This window comes from Medicago sativa, chromosome 4, assembly GCF_051527215.1.
Source record: "Medicago sativa cultivar Bolivia chromosome 4, Bolivia_mono, whole genome shotgun sequence".
Classification (NCBI taxonomy): Eukaryota; Viridiplantae; Streptophyta; class Magnoliopsida; order Fabales; family Fabaceae; genus Medicago; species Medicago sativa.
Window position 1 is genome coordinate 74,576,824 of NC_140752.1, and position 27,460 is coordinate 74,604,283.

The 27,460-nt window shown below is 31.2% G+C and overlaps 3 protein-coding genes across 4 annotated transcripts; 1 reads left to right on the forward strand and 2 right to left on the reverse strand.

Moving 5' to 3' along the window:
• Nucleotides 1-1,486: 1,486 nt before the first annotated feature.
• On the reverse strand, nt 1,487-8,893 carry LOC146931830 (NAD(P)-binding Rossmann-fold superfamily protein). 2 transcript variants are annotated; one of them, XM_085703385.1, is made up of 6 exons: nt 8,702-8,893; nt 2,905-3,072; nt 2,566-2,783; nt 2,318-2,477; nt 1,837-2,047; nt 1,487-1,741 (listed from the first exon to the last, which is right to left on the reverse strand). In XM_085703385.1, exons 1-6 carry the CDS (start codon nt 8,865-8,867, stop codon nt 1,594-1,596), a joined length of 1,071 nt encoding a protein of 356 aa, XP_085559511.1. In that variant the 5' UTR covers nt 8,868-8,893; the 3' UTR covers nt 1,487-1,593. The 2 variants fall into 2 exon arrangements, with proteins under 2 accessions (XP_085559511.1, XP_085559510.1); XM_085703384.1 differs by having other exon boundaries at nt 1,487-1,744.
• A 13,965-nt stretch (nt 8,894-22,858) lies between these two features.
• LOC146931831 (uncharacterized) lies at nt 22,859-23,512 on the reverse strand. The gene has a single exon (XM_085707700.1). The coding sequence runs from the start codon at nt 23,510-23,512 to the stop codon at nt 22,859-22,861; it is 654 nt and encodes a 217-aa protein (XP_085563826.1).
• Nucleotides 23,513-23,889: 377 nt separating this feature from the next.
• LOC146931832 ((-)-germacrene D synthase-like) lies at nt 23,890-27,056 on the forward strand. Its single transcript, XM_085703387.1, has 7 exons — nt 23,890-24,138; nt 24,335-24,617; nt 25,044-25,416; nt 25,520-25,738; nt 25,833-25,971; nt 26,133-26,381; nt 26,471-27,056. Exons 1-7 carry the CDS (start codon nt 24,007-24,009, stop codon nt 26,762-26,764), a joined length of 1,689 nt encoding a protein of 562 aa, XP_085559513.1. The 5' UTR covers nt 23,890-24,006; the 3' UTR covers nt 26,765-27,056.
• The last annotated feature ends 404 nt before the right edge of the window (nt 27,057-27,460 follow it).

The window sequence follows — 27,460 nt, forward strand, 5'->3', positions numbered from 1 at the left end:
GTTGGGGTCGGAAAATAAAGGGTCGGTTCAGTTAATTAAGTTTGGTTTGGTTCGGTTAACCATTCGGTTCAGTTAATGAACTGTTTTTAAAATAACGGTTCGGTTCAATAACCAATGTAATGGTTCAGTTAATTTTAGTTTGGTTCGGTTCAGTTAACCGATTCAGTTCAGTTTTTGGATATTTTTACCCACCCCTACTTATAACCAAGGTAGGAGAAAATGAATGTATCCAAAACTAGAAAAGTGTAAGTTAGTGGTTTGAAAAATGACTTCATTTATTTATTAGCAAATCACTAGCTATATTTAACTTTTCATCTTTTGTCCTTGTCAAGTTGGCCTCTTATCTTTAAAAACGTTTGCATTGTTGAACCAATTTCATTCTCCGTCCACTGTTGTTACAAATTTGCGTACACTACAATTAGACCTTCGTTGTGGTCAAAATCTTAGATAAAAACTAAAATAGATCCTATTTATTTTAATGGATTAAATTTTGTAAGTGTCGTTATGATAGGATTTAGAATTTATCTTGATAATTAAAAATGTATTTTACTCTTTTTCAATGGTTAAGATGATAAATGAAGTTTAGACCAACATTGTTAAGGTTTACAACTTTAGGGTGCCATGGTGTTCACATGAAAAAGAACAAAAAAATGGTACGTGAAGTTTTATTGGGCACTAGCACCTTTTAGGTAAAATCAATTCAAAATTTAAATTCATTTTAAAATAATTAAATATAAAAACTGACATGAAATTAAATAATTTGATATTAGATATCTTACCCGTACTAGTATAGAGCTAAGAGTTCCAACCTAAATATATTTTGGATTAAACACCGAAAAAAACCCGCTTCAAAAGAAGCAGGTTCGCCCAATCGCAAACCCAATACAGAGAGGACCCGACGTGCCCACGTCGGCAAAAAGGAGTGACGGAACGCATAAATTACTCCTTATGTCATCCCATGAAACATGCACAACAACAAACAAGGAACTAAAAGCCACAACGTGCATCTACCATTATACATACCAAAGAGCTCATTCAAATCTAATACGAGTTCTGAAATTCAGTTACGATGACGCATTACACTTATTAGGAATGATCTCAACGATTACTTTGGTGAAAATAGCAACAAATTGGAGCATATTCAAACAAGATTACTCTATAAATAAGGGGTCCACCTCATATATGATTACTCAATAACCAACTCACTTATTTGCTATGTGCTCACACCCTGTCTTATTTTAACATCAGAGTGTCTTTCCAAGTATACCCCCCCAACTTGGAGAAGGAGCGTACGCCCAAAGATGTGGAGTCCAGGCATGAGGCGCGAAGATCACATCACCAACTCCGGTGATCCACCTCATGTGTTCCTACAGGAACAATGCGCAACAAAAATTTGGGGTATGGTAGTGTTTACCAAAAGACCGACTTTACATGAAAAAAATGACTAACTTGATTCGAAAAAAAGTAACATTTGAAACTTTAAATTAAGTTAAAAGACCCATAGTGCAGTTTTGCCTTATTTATTTTTTTGAAAAAACTACAAAAACTCAATTACTTTGACTCATGTACATAGTGGCATTGAAAGACTAGTAGCTAAACAGAAGGTAAATAACCATAATCTAGGCAACACATAATTGTTTGATGTACTATTTCTTCAAGGCTATGCTTGTAACTAAAACCCAGATCTTTTAGTTTCTTTGAGGAAATTTCAGTAGGAACCTTGTCATATTTCTGACTCTTCCTGCTGCATATATATGTAGGAACAACATCAGAAATATGAATTAAAAAAACCCTGAAGAATTTAATATACATATTAAAAAAAGGAAAGAGTGTTACCTTAGCGTAGTTGGATTAGAATACTCTTTGGAAACAAGAGCTGCCAAGTTAGACAGTGTACAGCTTTGTGCGCTGCATATGTACCTACCTTCTGCTTTAGCATGTTCCATTAAGAATATGTGTGCATTGCATATATCTTCAATGTGAACTAAAGCAATTGACCCCATTCGTGCATTTACAGCAGATAATATCTTGTAGTTTTCAGTTTCACCTATATGCATACATAATCAATTTGGTCAGTTTCACCTATACATTAAAAAACGTTTATACTAACTTGTTCAGTAACATAGCCTAGCTTTCATTACAAACACATTCGAAGATATAAATATAAGTAAACTAGACATCAGCGTTCTCAATCGCAGATTGCGAAAAATAGCAGTGTGTAGGTTCTGCTATGCTACAACTCTACAGCACGGCAATCGCCACTATTTAACAACATTTTATACCAATTTGTTCAAATTCTGCTGCACTATAAAGTCACCTGTTAGTGAGGACAGCAGAACTTTAACACTTGAAGGTACATTAGCAGTGAAAAACGGGCCTGCAACAGTGCTTGTTATAACCGAAACAAGATCAATCCCATTATCTTTAGCAAATTTAAATGCTGCTTCTTCTGTGAGAAGCTTTGAAAGTGCATAAACCTATCACCAAAATAGAAAAACTCAAGAAATCAATTTTCGATTTTGTGAACAATGCTAGTAGTAGTAGGCTAAGGAAACCATTACTTACCCATCCACTTGGTTGTGTATTCCACACAGTGTCAGTTTGTATTTGGCCAGATTCATCAACAATAGGTTTCCACTTTCCATTGCTATCTTTAGCAGTAATAGTACTTATAGAAGATGTGAAAACAACCCTTTTCACAGAATTGGATTTCAAGCAAGATTTGAGCAGGTTTATGGTTCCTTTGATTGCAGGGTCAATTATATTTGTTTGAACAAAGTTCTCTGCAAGTTCAATACCGAGATGAAATATCAAAAATCTGTTAGTTACCAATGCACAAACAATATTTAAAAAATCAATATATATATGTTAAGTCCTTCGATGATTATCAATGCGTTGTATTACCAATGTTTTCTTTCTCATTAACATTGAATTGCATTGAAGCTGCAACATGGAACACACCATCACATCCTTTTACTGCCTCATCGAAGCTTCCTTCTTCGTTCAAATCAGCGCGGAAAAATCTCAATTGGTCACCACCCTTCCACAATGACAGGAGGTGTAACGACTTTTCTGTGACATTAGAGCAAACAAAAATGAATCATATTCATATATGAGATTATTAGTAAGCATTGGATTAAATCAAGGATGTATCGAAATGAAAGGCCATTTTTTACCATTACATTTGACGGAAATCACCGAGTCCTGATCAATCATAGAGTTTCATATTTTTTTATTTTTGATAAATCAAGATATTTATGTGCGTAATGCATAAATTAATTTATTTATCGAGGTAACTGAAATTTATTTAAGGGTTGGCTTTTACTAACAATTTTTTTTCTTCATATGCATCGGTCACGAATTTGACGGATAAAATCCATTACCAAAAATCTACCACTTGTGTTGTGTCACACCGACCTTGTTGATCATACAATTTCATTTCTGTTAGTGTTAAGAAGAAATGAACAAGGTTCATTGTGAGCATTCCCTTGGTTGTTGGACAATGACAATTGTTTTTTTAACATCATAAACTTTCTAAAAAACACAAGTAAAATACTAAAATACTCCCAGCGGTAGTTAACTACCGCTGGCTTATAACTAGAAAACCGGCAGCAGTTAACTACCGCTGGGTTTTTTAGTCATTTACTTGTGTTTCCAAGACATATTGGATGTCAGAACAGCAACAGTCTGGTTGTTGATGGGTTTTTAGCATATGGTCCAACAAATACCAAATGGGCCCAAACCATTCAAGGGAAGGGATATTTTACTCTTCTAGTTAGGGGGTGTAAAACCTAATCAAATGATCCGATTCCGATGAACCCAAAGATATAAACAAATTCAACTAAATTGGTTCGATTTTTTGTCCTTATTCAGGTGTAAACCAAATCAATCAAACCCGACTTTTATAAATTCGGGTTTGAAACCAGTCACCCGAGACCTGATCAAACCATCATATTTTTTAATATTATTTCTTTTATTTCACTATATTACCATCATATTTTAATATTATTTCTTTTATTTCACTATATTAGTGATTTTATCTTAACAAAAAGATTATTTCTTATGTGTCGGTGTAATTTTTTTACACATGTATTCAATCAAAACATGCCAAACAGATATCGTGAAATGATTTTAATTTTTTTGAATAAAAGATATTGTGAAATGATTTGATTGAATGCATGTTTAAAAAAATATACTTTCAACATATAGACATTGAATTTCTTAAAAAAATTATTTTTTTGAAGGATAAAAAAAAATTATTTAGTCATGCATTGATTTCATTGTAGTTTATCTGTTTATGTACTTATTTTAATAGTATAAAAAGTGTTTGAATAAGTAACTTTTTGTTTGCTTTTTTTCAATAAATTTTTGAAAAAGTCAATCCGATTGAACCAAATAAAACAAACTTGTTTTTCATTGTTTGGTTTGATTTTGATATCTGAGAAAAGATCGTTAAAACCAAACCGACTATTTTAATTGATTCGAATTTATTTTCTCCTAAAAACCGAACTAAACCAACCCATTAAATCCCTGCTTCTAGTACACCAACATGTAGGGGTGTTCAAAACCGAACCAACCCAATAGAAAAACCGCAAACCAAACCAATCCAAATCGAAACCGCAAAAAACCGCACTTGGTTCGGATGAATTCGGATGACTTTTGAACTGAACCGCGCGGTTTGGTTTGGTTTGCGGTTTGCATCTCAACAACCGAACCGAACCAAACCAAACCGCAAGAATAATCAATATTACTTAAACTTGTACTAGCCCAATTACATAGCCCAAGAATAATCTCTTTTATTTCGATTTTCTCATTGTTGCACCATCAGGTTCGATTCTAATTCCTTTCCATCTCCTTCAATTCATTTTCGGTGAATTAGTTTTCTTTTCTTCCCAATAATTTGTTTCATGCTTATGTTTCTTCTCAATTTTACCTATTTTGATATAAGATTTGCTTGGTTTTTAATCTGGTTAGTTGTAATTTGTATGTAACTTTATGTATTGTCTATATATGTTGTGATGAGTGACTTTATAATTTGTATGTAACTTTATACACTTGTTTTGTTTCCTCTTTTGAGTGATGAATGACAATGATTCCATGATTTTTTTTTTTTAATTATGCTTCAATCAGTCGTATTTGATTTTTGACATAAGTTGTGTTTGATTTTAATCTGGTTAGTTATAATTTTACCTATTTTGATCAGTCATATAACTTTGGTGGTATGTTTTGCCAGTTTATGACATAGGTAATACATGATTATATTAAGGCAGAACAATATATTGTTGGTATTGAAACTAAAAGTTTAGGATCTATGCAATTCATGTAAAATCATATTTTATCATGTAAACAACAAAATAAAATGACCTATGTTTATTTTGTAACAAGTTTGCAATATTAGAGTTAATGTAATATTTTTTTATCTTCCGATAAACCGCACCAACCGAACCAATCCAAACCGCAATGGTTTGGTTTGGATGACTTTTTAAAAATCAACCGAACCAAACCAAACCGCATGCTTTTCTATGTCGCGGTTTGGATGACTTTTATGCTCAAAACCGAACCAAACCGCACCGCGAACACCCCTACCAACATGGATGATTACTTTAAGGTAAATATTTTTCAAATTTATAAAAAGTAAAATTTAAAAATATGAGTAAAACTGTTAAAATTTATATGACTGACTTTGGATAAAATATAAAAAAAAAAACATTCACGTCATATGCAAATATGTTGTTGGATATTTATGTTTGGACTCGAGTTCGAACTCACAATTTAACACTCTTTGTATCTAGTGTGTGTGAGTTTCATTGCTAAACTCTTTAAAAGAAAAAACATATCATTATTTATCGTTCAATTGTTTAAAATGAAATGTTTATCGTTTATCAGTTTCACATGGTTTACAAATCTTAATTTATAGATTTATATTTACTATCCAAAACTTTTTTGCCAAGTTAATTTAAACATTTTAAGAGGAAGAAATTTGTCTAATAAATAATTCTTTTTTTTAAAGGATTTTTCTTTTAGGTTAATTCTTTGGTCGAATTCGACCAATAAATAAGTAAAGTCTGACTACATATTGTTGAGCTCAAAATTTCAATTGAGTTCTTCAAACGTTTTATCTTTTGGTATATGTTATTAACTAGAGTTGATATTTAGTTTCATCTTAAAATGGTTATTAAAACTAGACACCAATTTCAAAGAGAAATTATATTTGTACAACCATTTTAGTACAACTTTTAGACAATTTTTCTCTTTCATACTCACATTATGTTCTTATTCTCTCTCATCATTTCCAAAAGTTGCACCAAAATAATTGTTCAAATATCACTACTCAAATTCAAATTGTCTCTATGGATTTGGTTTATTTAAAGTCCATTTATTATTTATGCTCAACTACTTGATCAATTTTATTTGAAAATTGCTCTTCTCACAATAAAAAAACACTCACTCTCATACAAACTGATAAAAATACATCCCGCGAGAATTAACTCACTCATGTGTTATACCCAGCGTGACTTAAATCACGTTCACTACATGGTACATCTCACGTGAGTTAAATCACGTAGGTTATAACCACAGCGTGAGTTAACTCATGCAGGTTATACCCAGCGTAAGTTAACTCATATAAGTTATAAACCAGCGTGAGTTAACTCATGTAGGTTATACTTCGTTATACCGAACGTAAGTTAACTCACGTAGAGGATATTTTGATCGATTTGTATGGGAGTGAATGTTTTTTGTTGGGAGAAGAGCAATTTTCATTTTATTTTATTAAAAGATGAAATTGATGCCACGGGCCTTATTAAAAGATGAAATGATGCCACGGGCCACAAGTAGTAGTACTACTATATTTTTCTTTTTTTTAAAAGGGACAAGTAGTACTATATCGACATGTTCTGCTCACCAAAAAAATTTATATGCTTCCACATTTTAGGATATCAATGATGTCAAAATTGAGTATAAGTTGACTTTTATTCCATAAATGCTTTGCTAAAACTAAATGATTAGAAAAGGCTTCTTCTAGTCTTTGTGAGAATATGTAAGTTGATAGATACCATTCATAATATAGATAGATAGAAACTATAAATACCAACTTATTTATTTTTAAGGAAAATGTTAACTTGTGCCCTTAAGGCACAAGTTTAAAAGGCAAATGTAGAAACTTAGCAAGTGATATTTGTCTATAATCACCGAATTCCTTTTTTTTTTTACATTATAAAATGAACATAGTCACTGAGTTCCTTTTTTATTTTTAAGAAAATAACACTATCATTTAGTAAATAATATTTGTCTATAATCACTGAATTCCTTTTTTTTACATAAAAAAAAAAGAACATAGTCACTGAGTTCCTTTTTTAAAAAAATAAAACTATCATTTAGTAAATACTATTTGTCTATAAAAAAGAAAAACTTTTCCTGAATCTCCAATTACGCCACTTTTTTTCTTTCTTTTTCTTCTTTTGCTTTAAAAAAAAAATCAAATTTAGAGAAACACATGTTAAAACCATCAAAATTAATACAAATTAAGACTTTTTTTAGGGAAATACAAATTAAGACTGAAATTTATGTATAATCTGATTTCCGTTGACTAATTTCATACTTTAAAGTGTCCGTTTGGTTGTGTCGTGGGAATAATTGATTTTGATAAAATTGATTATGTAAAATTGATTTTGACATAAAATAATTTAGAGATTATATTTTAGAGATTTTATGAAAAATCAGAATTTCTTTTGCGTTTGTTTACCATAATAAAAATCACTTTTTTAAACAAATAATTTAGTTTGTTTGGATACAACTATATAAAAGAGATTTTTTTGTTACAAAATTAGTTCAATATTTTAAACCATATTTTCGCTCTCCTCTAAAAAGAATCTATTTTTTGAGAAGCTGTTCTTAGCAGTTTCTCATTTGAAGCTGTTTTTAGATTTTTTTTAGATTTTGATTTTTAAAAAAAGTTGTAACAAACGAATGCAAAACTGTTAAAAGTGATTTTTTTTTTTACTTAAAAAAGCTATAACAAACGAGCTCTTATTTATGTGTGAAAATCAATTCTAGAATAAAAAGTTACACATACTAACTTCAAGTAGAATCAATTCTGGAGGCAGAATGAATTTTACTCGATTGTAATCAAACATGTCAGAATCAATTCTACATGTACATAATCAATTTTGACACCTCTAGAAGTAAAACCAAACATAGTTTAAGTGATTAAAATTGATTTTAAAAGTGTAGAATTCAGATGGTGTGTTTGGTTGCTCTTAAGTAGAATTGATTATATCTCTAGAATTAATTTTACTTGAAGTTAAAATTCATAACCTTTGATTCTAGAATTGATTTTAACATTTAAATTTAGTGTTTAACTCGCTTTTACATGAACATATTCAAACATAAATTAATTTATCTTCAACTCAAAATCATTCCTGTCTATGCAAAACCAAACATACACAAACTCATGTCTTGTGCATCAAATTGTATAGCTATGTCCATCCTAGTTGGTCCCCCCTTCATCAAAATTGAATGTAGGACTATGCAATATTTCATAGCCTAGTATCTAATTTTACAAACCTATTGATCAATTAAATAAACACCAATTAAGTTCAAATGAAATCACATTAACGCTTCTGTTTTAATTGATCATTTATTTGATCCTAATTCTTTCTCCCTGTACTAAGAAAAAAAGAGATTGAATGGGGATACTAACCAGGATCTCTGACAGTAGCATGAACGGTGCAACCTCTTTGAAGAAGAGCTTCAACAAGCCATGAACCAATATACCCTGTGGCACCTGTAACACAATATTTGGCAGTAGGAACAATTTGAACACTGCTTCTCACCATCCTCATTGCTTCCTCCATTTCTTCCTTCATTACCACCAAAAACACAAACTGTTTTTCAACTATTTATTCCCCTCTTCTGTTATATAATATATGTATAGTAGTAGGCAAAACATCCACTAGGCACGTAGGCATGTGTGCTATAAATAAAATACCAAGTGGAACCATCTAGACGTGTATAAAATAATTATCCATTCAATGAGTTCTGTAAAGTATAGCTGCACTATTATGTTACAGCTATTGGAATGGTACAAAATAAAAAATTATATCAATTTTATAAGTTAATACTGTATCCGTTTCAAAATGAGTGTCGCTTTAGGTTTTGACACACAGATTAAGAAATGGAATGAAATAATCATTGGATATAACGCTTTTACTAAACTGTCCTTACTTTATTAGAAAAAGACAAACTTAAAGTTGCATTGAAAATTGTGTGAGAGAAAAGTTTGAGAGGATAAAGTTGGAAGAAAAAAATTAAAGTTGTATTAGAAATGTAAAGCGACATTCATTTTGAAACAAATTTTTGCCCATCTTCAAGATCTTATATTCAGTTAGTTATTTTCGGTATCAACTTGAGTGAGTTATTTATCTTCTTCAAAATAACTTTCTTAAATTTTTTAAAATATCAATCTAATTGAACAAAGTCAAACCGATTCATTCTTCATTAGCTTGAACTAGTTCGAAATTTGTGAAAAATTATTGCGAAAATTAAATCAAATTAAACCGACTAATTTTGATAGGTTATGATGTTTTCTCTCTTGAAACTTAATCAAATTGACTCATTGTATCTGATTAGAACTGGAAAACCAACATATAATAAATATTTAGAAAATAATTTGTGCTCACCCAAAACTCATTGACACCTTGAGAGGAACAAAAGAGAGTGTGATGTGATAAGTGAAAAATTTGATAGAAAGAGAGAGATAGATTGAGAGAATATAAGACGTTGAAAAGTTGTATGAGAATTATGGGTGTTTAAATATAAGAGCCGTAAATATTGTTGTGCTGTGTTTGAGTGTAAAGGAATGATATTAGTATAATTATTTTTGTGTAAATTTTTGGGACAATCATTTCTTTCCTCATCTTTTGAGAGAAAAACAACATAGAGAAAATGGGTGAGAGAGAGAATCACAATATAAGTATAAGAGATAAAATTATCCTACAAGTTATATCAAAATGGTTGTACAATTATCATTTATCTTGTATGGAAAATCTTGCGTGTTTCCATGCATACCAAATGTTGTGAACGCATGTGTCCTGTTTCTTCAAAATATTTATGATTTTTTCGTAAAGGAATCTCTTTCTCTGTAACATCTAACATGATTCTAATAAAATCTGCACCTTAGAAAATTGAAATAATTAACGACATTTTTGTAAAAATACAATAAATTCAGAAGAGACTTTTTCAAAAAGTTTAGATAAAAAGTAATAAGGAAAAATATATTTTAAAAAAAAAGTCTTCTATATAGAAAGAGAGAGCTATAGGCCTTTGTACAATGAAAACCATAATATTTGCTGGTCAAGCCTCTTTCTTTGCAATAAACAATCCAAAGAAAAAAGCATCTTTTCTTTAAAATTAACAACGTAAATACGACAAGAAAGAGATTTGGGAGGATAAACGAGATTTGTTATCTATTTTCTTTATTTTAGATGTTGTTGTGAACAATAATATTTGCTGGTCAAGCCTGTCTATATCTTGTTTATGTTTGGTAGAAAGGAAACAGGGAGAGAAAACTGAATATCTTAATTCTGGGTAACAGAATGGAGACTAATTGTCATTATCAATATATATAATATAATTAGTCAATAATAGTATAGAAAATTAAACATGTATATCCATCCAAACATGTATTGCATTGCAAGTTGCAACCCTCAATTTGGGTTTGATAAAAAGGAACACCAGTAAGCATGCGCGTTATTTTTAAATAGCATAGTCCAATAATTGATGTGCTCGTGGCAAATAATGAAACTCTCAAATTGCAACATTATACTCATGATTAATATCCCTAAAAATCAAAATTCATGATTACACATAGATGTGATCAATCGGACTCATATTTATGTGTATCCACAAAAAACATTCATACAGTGATAAAATGTTGCATGAACGATATGCATGGCTGCATGTTAGAACCTACAATTTCTCACATCTTAACATTTAGTTATGTGTCCTCTCAAAAAATAAAATAAAATAAAATGGTTATGTGTGTGAATTTCATCGATATGTTTTTCATTACAAAATAAATCCACCTTCTCAACAAAAGTGAGGGGAATGAAAACACGCGTTTGGAAATCGAGCATGTGTTTAATAATGTTGTTAAGGAGAGTTGGCAAAACAACGACCATCATACGGTGGTATTCAGGCTAGCAGCATGCGCATGTGATTTGAGTACCTAGAGCAAAAACAACTGTAACAAATTGAAAATAGATATTAAGGAATGTCAGACGACGTTGAACAATTGTCAAAATCAGGTTACTGCTTGTGACCCTTATCAACTTGGTACACTGCGGCAAGAAATGAATCAACTGTTAATTCAGGATGACCAATATTGGAGGCAACGAGCCAAGACACATCGTTATCAGGATGGTGATCTCAACACGAAATTTTTTCACACGTTAGTTACTGCTAGGAGGAAAGTGAACCGAATAGTTCACTCCATTATGAATGTGTGTTTGTGATTTCGATGATTGCTTTGTCCTTGCGAGAACAACATGGTTCACTCAATTATGTTCGGTTTATTTAGGCGAAGCAATGAGTCTTTCTCAAGCGTTCTAGTGAGTCTCTAAATTGGGTTTTGATGGTATGAATTTATCGCTTGATTCTAAAATAGTGGTAGACACTTTCAAAGGTGGAAGCATGTAATCCTGAGTTTGGTGGTATTATTCAACATTGTAGGCAAGTATTTAACAATTCTTTTCACAACTCCGGTTGTGTTTACCAGAGGTAGCCTCATTGAATACTAGCTCCCAGTTGTTTATTAATTGACTGTCATGTATCAATGACTTATTATCTAATAAAATGATATGAATTTCTTCCCCTAAAAAAAAGTGGGGGATAAAGACGCGGGTAAAGAGTCCCACTGAACTTAGCTCATTTGATATGAACATTGCATAATATATGCAGGGGCAGAGGTTCGAACCTCGAATCTTCACTTATTCATTCACCTTAAAAAGATGAAATTTTAACCACTAAACTATTTGACAAAAAAAAATGTGGGTAAGGATATCTTAATACCCACCTACTTAACTTCCACGTGATTATAATTTTAGTATTTAATATATTTAAAAAATGAAATTTATGTTTTCTTAGTAACCACAAAAGTCATATAATTCAAGTTTGTCTAACTGGTACCAATTTGTTTTTGTTAAGAGGTACCAAATAATGATCCCATTCAACTTTGGATTTGATTGCTGATACTGTATAGAATGTTTTTCATCTCCATGCAAACTTACTTTTTTTTATTTATTAGAATTTAGGAAGTTCTCTTCTCTTCCTTGGATATTGTCTATTACTCATACTTTAAGAGAAGGCAGCGAATGCGCTGATTGGTTGGCTAAATTTGATGATACTAATATCGATTCTTTAAAGATGTGAATTTCTCTTCTTCCATACTAGAATTTATTCTACTTGTGGATACCTCTGAGTTGTTTAGGCAAATGATTTCTTAGTTTGTTTTTATTATCCTTTGTTTCCTTTTAATAAAAAAAAGGTACCAAATGTTTTTTTTAAGGAAGGTACCAAATGCTTATTTATAGGATTTCTTTTAAGAAAACATTAAGATGGAAATTCTTGAAATATATTTATACATCACAATTGAAACAACAGTATTATTAAAAATTATATCACACTAAATTTATTATGGCAAACCACCATTTTGGTCCATATAAGTGTATTTTTTTTTTTGTTATATCGGTCCTTAAATGTATGTAAATTACAAACGCATCTACAAATGTCTATATTGTTAGTCATTTTGATCATCAAATATATTTTTAGATAGTCAGTTTGGTTCTGAAATGTGTTATATTCTTTGATCAATTTATTCTATAAAATTACTAACAAAAGATGAATAAGTGTTGTGTATGCAATTTTAGTATATTTAAAGACTACAGTAATAACGTCTCACACTCAAAGACTGAAATTACTCTTTGTCCAAATTTAATAAAAAAATAATATGATACTACATTTATGTATAAGATGCATATAGATAAACAATATTATTAAAATTATAATATAACCCTAAACTTTTTCATTTGAAAAATATTTCTCGAAGACATTGACTTAACGTGTTTAGATTTTTCTTCTAGTTTCTATTGGTATCATTGAACCAAAGTTATGTCTACCTATAAAAATTTTATTAAATTCTGATGATCACATAAAAAAGACGTGGTGTTTGTGTTGTTGGCTACTTGTATAAGTTTATAAATATAATTAACTAATATAATATAGTATTTTTTTTTACAATTTTTGGTGAATATTATCATTTACTAATTTATGAACTTTATCTTTTTGAAACAACATTTATAAACAAAGAAGCATACCTGATGAAACAACATTTATAAACAAAGAAGCATACCTGATTGAATTGAGCAAAGTCATGTAAACAAAGTAAACTGCTAATAGAACATTTTCCTTTCAAGACAAAAGAATCAGATGGTCTTTTTTTTTGGTGACAAAAGAATCAGATGGTCTAATTTTGAACGTGGTGCACATAATTGATGCTTCAACAGAAATTTTTTTTTAAAAGTCAACTGCACAGAGTCAACAACCAAACATATGTTGGCTTGTGTGAGGTGATATCAAATTACAGTTTAAAAAAAATTATGTCACAAAGCAAAAAAATCTTGTTCTGTACATCATTTGATTGATTTTTTAGGGATGTTTCGTATCATTCAATGTCAACCACATGATAATACTTTTTTTTTTTCTTCAAGTAGAAATCAAACTCGGTGCTATCCTAGAGTTTAAAATGTTACTCACACCAATCCCTTGTGCTAAACTCCCGTGGTCATAATAATAGTAATTGTTAATCCAACCTTGTAAAGGACAAATATGAATTCATTTCACAAATTAAAATTTGGGATGAATGCATTCAAATTATGGTGACATTTAACATGGGAAAGACTAAAATTTTTCTACCATGGGAAAGTTTATTGTGACCTTTAGATCAAATCAAGAGCACACCATTATAATATTCTCTCCACACTTAATATTTTTACACACTTCCCCATCACTATTATGTGTGTTCTCTCTCCTCCCTTCTTGATTTTATTTCCTATATTTTTCCCCATCACATAATATTCTGCAATTCACCTATCATCACCTGCTACTTTAAACCTCATTATCCTCAACTTACTATCTTCAACCTCCATGAAACTACAACACATTTCCATCTTCATCTTGTTGTTCTTAAAAAAATTTGAAAAATAAAAAGAAAAAAATATTAAATTTAAAGAACAATTCAAAAACAATCTCCATGTGTTGCAATTGAAAAACCATGATGTTTATTGAACCCATAATTAAAAACAATATTCTGGCTTCAATCTAATTAAAGAACCCAATCCTATGTTTATGTTTGTTTTTGTAATCTCAATTTCTAAATCAGAGTTTTAGTTGAATGGGAAAGAAAGAATGAAAGGGAGAATATGAAGTTGTTTCAGTTGTTGGATAAACAATTTTGCCCAAATCCATGAGTTGTAATTTTTGTGTTCTTCTATGAATTGAAAATGAAGACCAAGATGGAGAGATGAAGGAATACGGTGGTGGTGGTGTTGAGTGTAGGAGAGAGAATGATGGTGGATGATATTGTGTGTGGAGACCATCATAAAATCAATGCTCCTCTTTAATCTAATGGTAAAAATAAATTTTTCCATGGTGGAAAAATTTTAGCCTTTCCCATGTTAAATGCCACCTCAAATTATACCGTCCTAAATAAATACTCCTCATGTTTCATGTTTAGGTTGTGTGTAACTCTTAAGGAAAGAAGACGATTACTTGAATTGATTTTAATATTAAAATGAATTTTATTTAGTAAAATAGTATCAATAATTGTAGCTAGTTAGTAAAGTAATTAAATGGAGTGAAATTTAATAAATAATAGTATATTAGCAGAGAAAAAAAAAATTACATTTTGACTTGTGTTCTCTTTTCTTTTTTCTCTTTCCTAAACCTTAGTCATCACAATTTTTATTCTTTTTAACTACCAAAGAAGGATGATTTAGGGTCACTTATGACTCAAAATCACTCCCTTCGGATTGTTTTTATTTAATTTAATAAGTGATTTCCACGTATTTTTATTCTTGTTTTGTTTGTTTTTGTGATTGCATCGTCTTTGCACGACTCTGTTTGTATTGATTTCTCATCTTTATACGAGATGTTTTTTAAAATTTCATTATGATGTTTTGCAAAAATATCATTACTTTTATGACGATGATGCATATAACAACATAAAAGAACATGTTTTTAACAAGAATTCATCAAAAGTACTGATTTCATGGTTTTTACTCACATATATGAACATGGATTTAACAAAGAATCGTAAAAAAATAATTACAACCACAAAAAAAATACTCCCTCCGGTCACATTTATAAGCAAAAATGCATTTTTTAGATTCATTGAATACATAATGTATTTCACCTATATATTGACCAAATACATTAAGAATTGAATGAATTTAAAAAGTGTTTTTTTTGCTTATAAATGTGACCGGAGGGAGTATGAGTTTAACGAAGATTCATTGAAAGTATTTACAACAACACAAAGAAACATGAATTTACCAAGGATTCATCAAAAGTAATTATAACAACGTAAAAGAACATGATTTTAACAAGGATTATCAAAAGTAATTATAAGAATATAAAAGAACATGATTTTAGCAAGGATTCATAAAAAATAATTATAATAACATAAAAGAACATGATTTTAACAGGAATTCATCAAAAGAATTCAAGAAAACACCGGATGTTAAGGATTTCTTGCTACCCACATTAATATACGACCCTTAGATTGAATAAAACTCCCCTCTTACATCTAGTTTTACTAAATTGATGAATTTCTATGGTTGAATCTCTCCCTAAACTCTTCTCTCTTTGCCTTATTTGTCTTCTTTTCTCCACAACTCTAGTTTTTCATTCACTATAATTTATAATTATTTAACATAAAATGAATTAATATGAATTTTTTAAATGCAAAAATCCCCCCCCCCAAAAAAAATGCAAAAATTCCTAGATAAAAGTAACAAAAATCTAAATGTAGAAATCAAATTCTGAACTCATTTTTTACGGAATTGTTTTTTATAATGTTCTAAACATGTCTAAAAAAATCATTTAAAAATACACGTTAATTTAACAACATGGACTAAATTGTGTGCAAGAAAATTTTGTTGGAACTAAGTAAATAATAAACATTCAGGGGCGGAGCCACCTATTATCCAGGGAGTTCAGCTGAACTCCCTCAACTTTTTTTTACCCCAATTATTTGTGGTTTACTATTCTGAACCCCCTAAACTATAAGCCTTGCACTTTTATTGGATGGTTGAACCAACTTGCTGTCTTTTGAAATCGTAAACTGCATCCAAAGACACGTGTTTTGTATTGTCACACCTACCAACTTGTAGCCTGAACTTATTGACTTTTGTCGTACAACACTGATCATATATCATTTCGTTTAATTTAATTTAGTATATATTTAATTTCTTTAATTTTTCAAAGGCAATGGTAATAATTTAATTAAAGTTAAATCATTCAAAATAGAACCTTATGGGATCAAACCAAAGTAATCACCTCGTTTCTTTCATGATTTTTTCTAATTACACCCGAAATATTTTTGGTTACACCCCCAATTTGACAAAAGTACTCCTAATCTATTGTGAAACTTTCACTCATTTTCCTTTCATATTTTTTCTGTCTCTCTCCTGTCAGTTTTCAATTCAAACTATTTTTCACTCCATTTTGTGGGGTTCATTTTTTACGTTACAATTGTTCTGACGTGTTAGAGATAAACATGAATTGTGAATTTTTGTTTTAGAGATCGGGTTTATATTAATCGTTGATCTATTCTTCCCATAGACCTAAAATTGAAGGACATCACAAAATGAATACATGAGAAATAAAAAGAACCAAACATGAGACAAGAAACACAAGGGAACGAATGATAATTGTGAAGTACAAGTTCAATCCAAAACATGAACCAAATAGCTGAACATTTTTTGAATGGTTGCCAACAGTTAAGTATATTAATTCAAGTATCACTCAAATTGAATTCACTTAGTGCGACACACTCTCTCTCTTTTACAAACAAAAGCCTAACTGAATCACCAGAGAGTTGAGGTGTGACGTAGATAAATCACGAATTTGCTAAAATGCACAACACAACAGAAATGTGTTAGGACTGTGATCAACGGTCATGATGATGATGGCTAAGGTTATAGTTTACACAAATCAACGGCGTGAGAATGAAAGTGTGGGAGTAAGGCAGATCATGAACATTTCTACACAATCTTCGATGAAAAGAGGATCGTAGCCACTGTTGCAGCAGAAGGCCGCAATTGGAAATAAATGATGAAATTGGAGCGACTCGAATTTCCAGATTGGGTGACCAATCATGGACTCCGTAAGAAATGGCCTGGTTTGCAAAAGAAATATCCCATTTTGGCTGATTTTAATAAAGGTAGTGCTATTCCTTCCAACTAGGACCAGCTGAAAAGTTCATCACTGAGGCTGAAATACCTGTTGAACCTGTGGTTGGTGAAGTTCCAGCTGGTGGAGAAGAACCTGTGGTTGGTGAAGTTCTTGCTGGAGAGAAGGGAACTGACATCCATGCACTTTTTTCAATGACCAAATTGTTAGCGGAGAGGCAGGAAGTGGTTGTTAAGAAAGTTGATGTCGTTGCTGAAGGAAACAAAGCATCGACTCGGAAACTTGACCAACTTCTTTTGAAGGTTGGTGAAATGGAAACCGCTCTTAAAATGAAGTGAAGAATGATGATGATAAAGACAGTTAAAATAGGGATTGAGAAAAGAAATGAGATTTGAAATGTTTAGTATCAAATACGATGGTATTTCAACATCCTCTCTTTAGTTTTTTTTTTTTATGTAATTAGTTATGAACTTTGCTCAATAGTTGCCCATTCCCTTTTGGATTTAAAAAAAAAAACTCTTAGTACAAATTCAAACCCACAAATTGAATTAATAAGTGTTAATTTAATTTACTTACACATACACAAATTGTGTTCACGTCTACATCACCTAAAATTCATATTTACTTAGGCTACGTTAAATGCGCTTAGGTAAGGTGTTAGGGCTATTTTGGTATTATTATAAAATGTTAACGAAATTTTAGGTGTAACCTAATGTTTAAAGGGTGTAACTAGAAAAAGTCTTCTTTCATTCTCTGTTCTTTGTACTTTGATTTTCAAATTAATGTCGTTTTCATAAATAAATAAATAAAATAAGAGTTTAATTTATATACATAGTTCATGTACAAAAGTTTTACATGTCACTTGTTGCAAAATTATTTAATGAGATGAAAATTATATCATACCTCAGTAATGACTGAGCCAACACACCATTAAAGAAATGTGTGAAATTATACACTAACATGTTTATAATAAATTTAACTCTAAAAATAATTTAAAAGAAGTATTGTTTGACTTTTCTCAATGTAACATTTTAAGAAGAAAAAAACATGACATTGATTATATTTTCCACTTCTACCTCTAAACTAATATTTTGTATACCATTTTTAAATCATTGTTTCACTATGACTATAGAACTTAAAAATTAAACTCTATCTCATTCATCAAATTTCATCCCATATTTGATTATGTGCACCATTTTCTTTACCATAAACGCTGCACCATTTTGTTTTCTTCTGAATAAGCGTTACACCATCTTGATATTCTATTATTATTATTATTATTATTATTGTTGTTGTTGTTGTTGTTGTTGTTGTTGTTGTTGTTGCTGTTGTTAAAATCACATTAACAAAAGTGTATAGATTATAGCCGTTGATTAAAATTTAATCAATAATGAAAATGTCAATATGTGTCTATTCTTTGATGTTGTAGGATCGATGATTTGACAGTAGTTTCTTCATGCGGATCGTTGATTAGTTTTTTCATTCAAATTGATGCAATTCAAACACTGACGATATATAGATTCGTGTAAAAAGAATGAGTTTTGCTATCATAGTATTTCTTAAAAATTTAATTAAAAAAATTATTTGTTTATAAAAGTTCAAAATTTTCAATTTATAATACATTAAATACACCAACACCGTAAAACCTCATTCTATACCTTTAATTCTATGGTTTTTACTCACTTACAATAACAACAAATATATAATTACAACAACATATAAAAACATGGATTTAACATAGAATCATCAAAAGTATTTACAACAACAGAAAGGAACATGAATTTAACAAAGATTCATCAAAAGTAATTATAACAACATAAAATAACATGATTTTAACAAAAATTCAGTAAAAGCACTAATTTCATGGTTTTTACCCACTTCATCTCATATATCGCAAAGCACAACATCATCATATTTAAATCATGAATTTAACATTAAAACAACACAATTCAAAACCAAAATCAAACATATAATACAACAAGATATAAGAACATGAATTTAACAAAGAATCATACAAAATAATTACAACCACATAAAAGATCATGAATTTAACAAAGATTCATCAAAAGTATTTACAACAACACAAAAGGAACATAAATTTAACAAGGATTCATCAAAAGTAATTATAACAACATAAAAGAACATGTTTTTAACAAAGAATCGTCAAAAGTAATTATAATAAGAATATGGGTTTTTCTTTTGTGAATGCAAACATATTTGAATTGTTTGCAAGGACCACACCTTCATCATGATCACCATCTTTAATGAGATCATCTTTAACCTCAAGAGAAATCAAGTACTTTTTAATCTCGATATCACTTTTGTTTAATCGAGAACCAAAGTAGTGATGACTTAGGAACACTTTTAACCAAAAGTGTTCAATATCCTTTGTGACAACGTCGTATTTCTGATATATACGAGTCATTGACAAACGGAAGGCTCTTTGTGTCTTCTCTATCTTTTTTAATGAGCTGATCGATATCAACTTGAATTGAATCCATTCCATAGATGATCTAAGGAGAAACACCAAGCTCTGGCACATCTTTTTTGTAAATCGTCCATGTGTTTGGCCATATAAAATCCTTGAATATTTTCTTCAGGATCTTCGTCCTCGCCAAACCATGTAAAGAAGCTGATATTATCATAAACTTTCCAGTTTCTTCCGTTGCCTTTTCCCACTCCATTCGACATCATTTCCTTCCATCTAATTTGTCTCTTAACTTGAGCGGATGATGGTGGTTGATAAGACTTTGTAATGCTTGAATTGAAAAAATACCATTAGAATCAAAACCAAACTCAAACGAATATTTCAATTTGTTTTGGGATTTACTTCAACCTTAAACAGAGAGATTCTTCAAAATCTCTCTATCTGCAGGGGTGATAAAATCAGCCAGCGTATCATACTTGGAAAAAACAATGCCCCAGAATTCAGGAATGAACTCGATTTCAGTTTCGCGCTATGATAATGCACTTCCAAGGCTACATTTGATTCCACCTTGCATAGCACAATCTATTCACTCTCTTTATCTGTCTTCTTTCCAACTTCTTCTTCGATTCTTAACAAAGTTTTCATAGTTGCGTCACTGTGAAGGTTCAACCTCTCTTGAATCGTGTTTTTCAGATCATAGATAGACATGGTATAAGAAACACCGTCTCTGTCTCCGTCTCCATTCTTGTCTTCGTCCTTTTACGGTTGCAGAAGAGTTTCGGGGTTCGCCGTCACCCTCAAATCCAGTTCTTCCTCATGAAAAAGGTGATTTCATCTTCTTGATCGGGGGTGAGGATGGTGAGTCTCAATCGGGCACCTACTAGAGACATTGGGAGATGGAGAGTTAGGGTTAGGGTTTGATAGCAAAAGGAAGCGTGAGAAGAGAAGACTGTGTTGTGTTTGGTAGGAAAACGGTTCGGGGCTTATATATATTATAATAAGGAAACAAAACAAAACAAAAGCCCACAAAAACTCCATCTCAAATTTGTTTGTCATGTGGACTACTTCTTTACCACCAAACTTCTTTAATTACCCCTACGTTATTTAATGATATCACTAATTTTATGGGGTGAATTGTCTAATTATATACATTACACTCATTGTATCTATAGTATAGTATATATATAAAGTAAAATTTTTTATGTCACGTATAAAATAATTTCAACTCCAAAATAATTTTTTAACAATAATAATTGACGAAACTAAAAAGTGTGTACTTATATATAGCACCAACACATGTTCCTCTCTGACACCGATACAACACAAACACATGTTATTACATTAATTTAATTTTAATTTTTTTTATGGAAATCAATTTTGACATTTTCATCAATTACTATCAAAGTCGACGTATTAGTATCAATATAATGTTTAATGTTCGTGTATGTTTTAGTGTTTCGCTTGTCTGTACCCTTTGTTCCAGGGATGAACATAAGATAAAGAAAAAACTTTAAAAATCCACATTTTGTATGGATGAAAACTTAATTAATCATTGAATATTTATAAATGGTTTGGTGATAACAACATCCACAACTATGTTATTTAGTATATTTAACACTAAACAAAATAAACACTGTCACCGTTATTAAATAGTGTAAATTTTGGATGCGGGTAAAGAAAAATGTTTAGGACCCGTCCCAATTCATAAATTATTTTAAAATAAATGATGAACAAATATTTTTAAAATGAAATGATATAATTTTTTTTTTGAAATGATATATTTTTTGGTGTACATTTTGAAATGATATATAGTTAGTAGTATCGTCTCGTAAGTAAAACTCATTTAATAGTTACAAAAAATATTATTTACAAGAATTGGGATTTGAATCTCGAATTACTCAATTCTTCACACTTAATTAAAGTGTGTGAATATAGCCATTAAGTTACTTGAAAAAAAAAAGTTTGAGGTGGAATCTAGCCATTAAGTTACTTGGTGTTGATTTTTTTGGTGGTGTTTGTGGTGGTTTTTAGTTGTGGTTAGTGATGGTTATGTTTTTTCCTTGTTGTGTATGATGGTACAAGGGTTCTTGGTTGGCTTTTGCGGTTCTTTATGAGGTGTGTTTTGTTATGTTTTTTCCTTGTTGTATGATGGTACAAGGGTTCTTGGTTGGCTTTTGCGGTTCTTTATGAGGTGTGTTTTGGGTGAAGGTGCTTGGGAGAGCTAATGGTGGTGTTTAGGGTTTTATTCCCGGCTGTTTTTCAAAGGTTGTTGGTTGTTGTGTAAGTTTTTAAGTTGGTGTTTAGGGTTTGTGTGCGAGCAGTGGAATGTGGGTGGTGGAAGTTGTTTTTGTGGCGGTTGCGACGATGTTTGAGGATTTTGGTGCAACTTTTGTTTATGTAGTTTCGTTGATCGTGTTAGCTTTGTTTTGATGTTTCTATTTATTGATTTCGGAGATAGCCCTTTGTTAGGAGGCGTTTCCTATAGGTTTTTTGGATTTTTTCTTTGATTCACGGGTGTATGGGTTTTCCATTGGGGGCTCCTTATCCATCATTTGTATGTTGCTACTTCAAGACTCATAGCCTAGCACTCCTTGTGCTGGTTAAGATTCAGTGCGATTTTAATAAATTTCATTTTAGTTTTTTCAAAAAAAATATTATTCCTATCACAATAATGATATTTTTTTTGTTAGGAACGTACAACAATTATTTTTTTTTGAAGAAATCAAAATGATATATATTACCACAAGGTGTTTCCACTCGCACAAGGCGCGCAAAAGAAAGAAACACCACAAATATTTACACAATTACATCAACTGGTGACTAAAAGCACCATCCAGAAAATAAAACAGTTACGTAAGAACACCCATGCAAAGCAACGGGTTCTTCCACCAATCTAAGTAACTATAAACGAAATCCACCTGTTTAGATTTCAACCAAAGGAATGAATGAAGCTTTATTTTATCAATGAGCACAAAAGGAGCAGTTACCGTATTTTTGAAAATTCGGTTGTTCCTTTCTTTCAAAATCACCCAAATAGTTGCAAACCAAAATTATCCTGAAGTATAAATGAGAAACTCTTGGCATGCCAGCCATCTTTGTAAACTGAATAAAATATGATCGAAGCTCACCAGAATGCACTGATGAAATACCAAGCCAATTCCTCACAAGAGACCAAAGAGAACCAAAAACATTGCAATGTAAAAAGAGATGTGTAGCGGATTCGAGGTCAACGCACCCACCTACACACGCCACATCTGTTGAGAGAAGAACCCCCCGATGCACCAGGTTGTCTTTTGTAGGAAGCCTGTTGCGAAGGAGGCGCCACACCAACACAGAAACCTTTGACGGAATATGTTTATGCCAGATATCATCAACCAGGGACTTGTCTAAAATATGACATGTGAAAGTAATGTATCTATAGAAGACTTTTACTGAGTATCCATTAACAGGATCTAGCATCCATCTCCATTTGTCAGTAACGTTATCCTGCAAAACAAAGTTATTTAAAAGAACACAGCATTCCTTCACACACTCCTCTTCCCACGCTAACAAGCGGCGTCTCCACTCCCACGCTCCTCCATCAACCGTCCACCCCATCCTCCCCATATCAGCCATTATATTTAAACACCTCTAATTCTCAAGACTCATTCAACATTTTATTTTCTCTTTTACTTTCTATTACTATTATCTAGTCAACTTATCACATTTATTATATTATTCTATCTATTTCTTTCTCTCTCACAGTTTTTAATAAGTGTATAATAATAAAATAAAATAAAACATTTTTTGTATGCACAAAATATATTTCTTTCTCTCTCACAGTTTTTTAACGAGTACATTTGTATACAATAATAAAAATAATATAAAATAAAACATTTTTTGTATGCACGAAAAACTCCAAAATAGTTGTTGGCATTTGGAATAATTGAGGTGACCTATGGCCCAATCATTTTGTGATTCTGGTTACATATATAACATGTGGTGATATTAGAGGAACTCACAACTTGCAAACCTTAAATTGAAGTACTACTATTTGTTTGAGTAATTTATCGTACTATTCAAAATAGTTGGAAACAAATTAAGGTGGTAATTACCCCACAAATAAAATCATGTCGGTTTCAGTAACATCATCACTAGTTGCTCCAACCCCTAATACCAACTCCGATTTCTCTAGACGTTCGGCAAATTACCACCCCAACATTTGGGGGGACCTTTTTATTCAATATGTCTTGGAACCTTTGGTAATATATATAACCTATGAAGCACAGACACTCCTCGGATTAGGCGTGTCCCGGTGTTGGACACGTGTCGTGTCCGACACCAACACGACACCGACACTTGTAATTACACTGAAAATATTATATGTCAAATGATCTTTTATTATATATTTTCATTTCCCCAATTGTCACAAAATTTTACTCTTACTTTAATGTGCAGGAATTTGATGAAATAATGAAGCAGATTATAGTGCTAAAAGAAAAAGTGAGGCAGATGCTAGTCCCTAACAAAAATGTCACAAACCCTTTGAGGGAAGCTAATTTGATTGATTCAATCCAACGTTTGGGATTATACCATCATTTTGAGCATGACATTGGAGAATTATTGCGACATATTCACAATAATCATGTTGAAAATGGAACAATAACTCTTAACGAAGACCTTCATTCAATTGCACTTGTCTTTAGGTTACTAAGGCAACAAGGATATCACATTTTGCCGGGTAAACCCCACCTTGTCTACTTGTATTAGATTTTAGTCTTATTTTACGTAAATGTATACAACACATTAAACATCTAAATTCAAAGTGCTTAAAGCGTGCTCAGATGAGATGACATATATCCTATGAAACACGAACACTACTCTTTTTAGATGTGTCCTGGTGTCGAACACGTGTCGTTTCCAACACCGACGCGACTCTGACACATGATTACACCGAATTATGTGATTTTTTAAAATTATTAGTGGTGTCAGTGTGTTAGTGTCTGTATCATATTCGGTGTCCATGTCTGTATCCGTGCTTCATAGCATATATTGATCTCCATCGGTTTAATAAGAGGTTTCAAGTCACGTGAACTTAACAAAATTAAAATGATTAAATGGTTTGAAGAACATAAAACTTAACCATATATTATCATGTGGTTCTCAGATGCTTTTAAGAAGTTCAAGAATGAGCAAGGAAACTTCAAAGAAACACTTGTTGGTGATGTTGAGGGAATGCTAAGTTTGTATGAAGCCACACATATGAGGATTCATGGAGAGGATATATTAGATGAAGCACTTTCTTTCACTTCCTCACACCTTGAAATTATGACCACTCAATTGAGTCCTTTTCTTGCTACAAAAATTAATCATAGCTTAAAGCGGCCACTCTTCAAGAAATTGCCTAGGCTACTGGCAAGGCATTACATTTCCACTTATGAGGAAGATCCCTCTCATGATGCAACTTTGCTATTACTTGCCAAATTAGATTTCAATTTGCTTCAAAAACAACATCAGAAAGAAGTTGGCGATATTTCAAAGTAAGTTTTTTTTTTTTTTATTCTTTTAAAGTTAATCCTATTCGAGACGTTTCAGACACTAAATATGACTATCAAACTAAGTTTGTTTTCTTTAATGAATTAGGTGGTGGAAAGATTTAGATTTTGCAACAAAACTACCTTTTGCTCGCAACAGAATAGTTGAAGCTTACTTTTGGATATTGGGAGTGTATTTTGAGCCTCAATACTCTGTTGGTAGAAGGATAATGACCAAGGTGATATCCTTGGCCTCAGTAATTGATGATATATATGATGTTTATGGTACAATAGAAGAGCTACAACTTTTCACTCAAGCAATTGAAAGGTTTGAATCTCTACCAAATTTTCACATCTCAATATTGAACTATTTTTTTATGGAAATTTATTAACCTCTTAATTAATTTGAATTAAAATTCTAGGTGGGATATAAGTTGCATGGATTTTCTACCACAATACATGAAATTTTGCTATAAAGCCGTTTTGGATGTTTATGAAGAAATGGAGCAAGAGATGGTCAAGGAAGGCAGAGCATTTTGTGTAACATATGCCAAAAATGAAGTAAAAATTCTTACTCTTCATTTTTCCTTGTTTTTTTATTTTTTTTATTTTAAAAGAGATTAAAATGAGAGAATATTTTTTCTTGCAAGATTAAAATGAGAAAATGTGCTTCATGTCTAACTCATATTCTTGTAAATTGTTTTGGTTCATGTGCACAATAGATGAAAAGATTGGTCCAGGCATACTTTACTGAGGCTCAATGGTTCAGTAGAAAATATATACCAACAATAGAAGAGTACATGGCTCTTGGAATAGTAAATTCTGGTTACTATCTAATCACAACAACATCCTTCATTGGAATGGGATGCATTGCTACAGAAGAGGTTTTTCAATGGTTAACCAATAACCCCAAAATTGTCAATGCTTCATCTAAAATTGCTAGACTCATGGATGATATTGTTTCCAATGAGGTAATCAAGCACAAAAATTAATTTATCAATTTCCTATCTTTTAAATTTATATTTTAAATAAATGTTTATTTTTTTTTTATATTAATTAGTTTGAGCAAGAGAGAGGGCATGGTGCCTCTGCTATTGAGTGCTACATGAATGAACATGGTGTGTCTAGAGAAGATGCAGTTAATGAACTTTCAAGACAAGTCACAAATGCTTGGAAGGATATCAATGAGGAACTTCTTGATCCAATTCAAGTGCCAAAGCCTCTCCTTATGCGAGTTCTCAATTTGTCACGTGTCATTGATGTGCTTTATAAAGATGGAGATTGCTATACTAACTCCCAAGGATCAACAAAGAATGACATAATATCTATCTTGTTGAATCCATGTCCAATATGAGTAAAGGGACTTTGCTAGCTTCTTCACTTGTACATCTTGTACTATTAGCTATGAAGTTTTCAATTATTGGGTAGTTAGTTAAACTTTTTTTAAGAAGACAAACTAGCCATTGAAATAGGCATAAGAAGAAATCGAACCTGAAGTTTTAAAAGGAGTACATTACAAAATCTCAAATCAACGCATTTCAAATCATAGTTGTTACTTACTAGTTAGACTAATTAGTCAATTTCATTTTGGTTATATAAGATTTATTGTACATCCTTATATAATAATAATTATGTCCTTATCTCTATGATTTTCATTTTACTTCTCTCTTACTAATTACTTCTATCAAGAATAGTAATATGATATCATATGAGTAATAATTCTGCTACATTCTTTCTCAAAATTTTCTTTCTCACTTTTCTATTTTTTATTGGATTCTTGAAGGTTTTCAATGACTGTTCTAGACTTAAATGTTTAAGTCTGATATCATATTTAAGAGCTTTTCGATAACATAACAATTTTCAATAAATTTAGGTGACAACTATATTATCTATAGTTAAAAGGTGGATAAAGTTTCCGATACTGAGTTACATAGATCAAAACTATTTATTTAGCTTCCACTATTTATATTATAGACAATAGGTTTTGTGGATGGGTAAGTAAGAATTTGCCATAAAACTAGTGGCCCAAAATAGAGGGTGACGATGATGT

What these genes read in the sequence shown, in the direction of transcription:
- LOC146931830 (XM_085703384.1), bottom strand. Translation starts at nt 8,867, where the DNA reads ATGAAGGAAGAAATGGAGGAAGCAATGAGGATGGTGAGAAGCAGTGTT. An exon ending in TAATGAGAAAGAAAACATTG is followed by an intron (nt 2,784 to 2,904) that starts GTAATACAACGC and finishes TTGAACTTGCAG; the next exon opens with AGAACTTTGTTCAAACAAAT. An exon ending in TCTGCTGTCCTCACTAACAG is followed by an intron (nt 2,048 to 2,317) that starts GTGACTTTATAG and finishes GTATGCATATAG; the next exon opens with GTGAAACTGAAAACTACAAG.
- LOC146931832 (XM_085703387.1), top strand. Translation starts at nt 24,007, where the DNA reads ATGTCGGTTTCAGTAACATCATCACTAGTTGCTCCAACCCCTAATACC. An exon ending in GAAGTTGGCGATATTTCAAA is followed by an intron (nt 25,417 to 25,519) that starts GTAAGTTTTTTT and finishes TTAATGAATTAG; the next exon opens with GTGGTGGAAAGATTTAGATT. An exon ending in TTCACTCAAGCAATTGAAAG is followed by an intron (nt 25,739 to 25,832) that starts GTTTGAATCTCT and finishes TTAAAATTCTAG; the next exon opens with GTGGGATATAAGTTGCATGG.
- LOC146931831 (XM_085707700.1), bottom strand. Translation starts at nt 23,512, where the DNA reads ATGGCTGATATGGGGAGGATGGGGTGGACGGTTGATGGAGGAGCGTGG.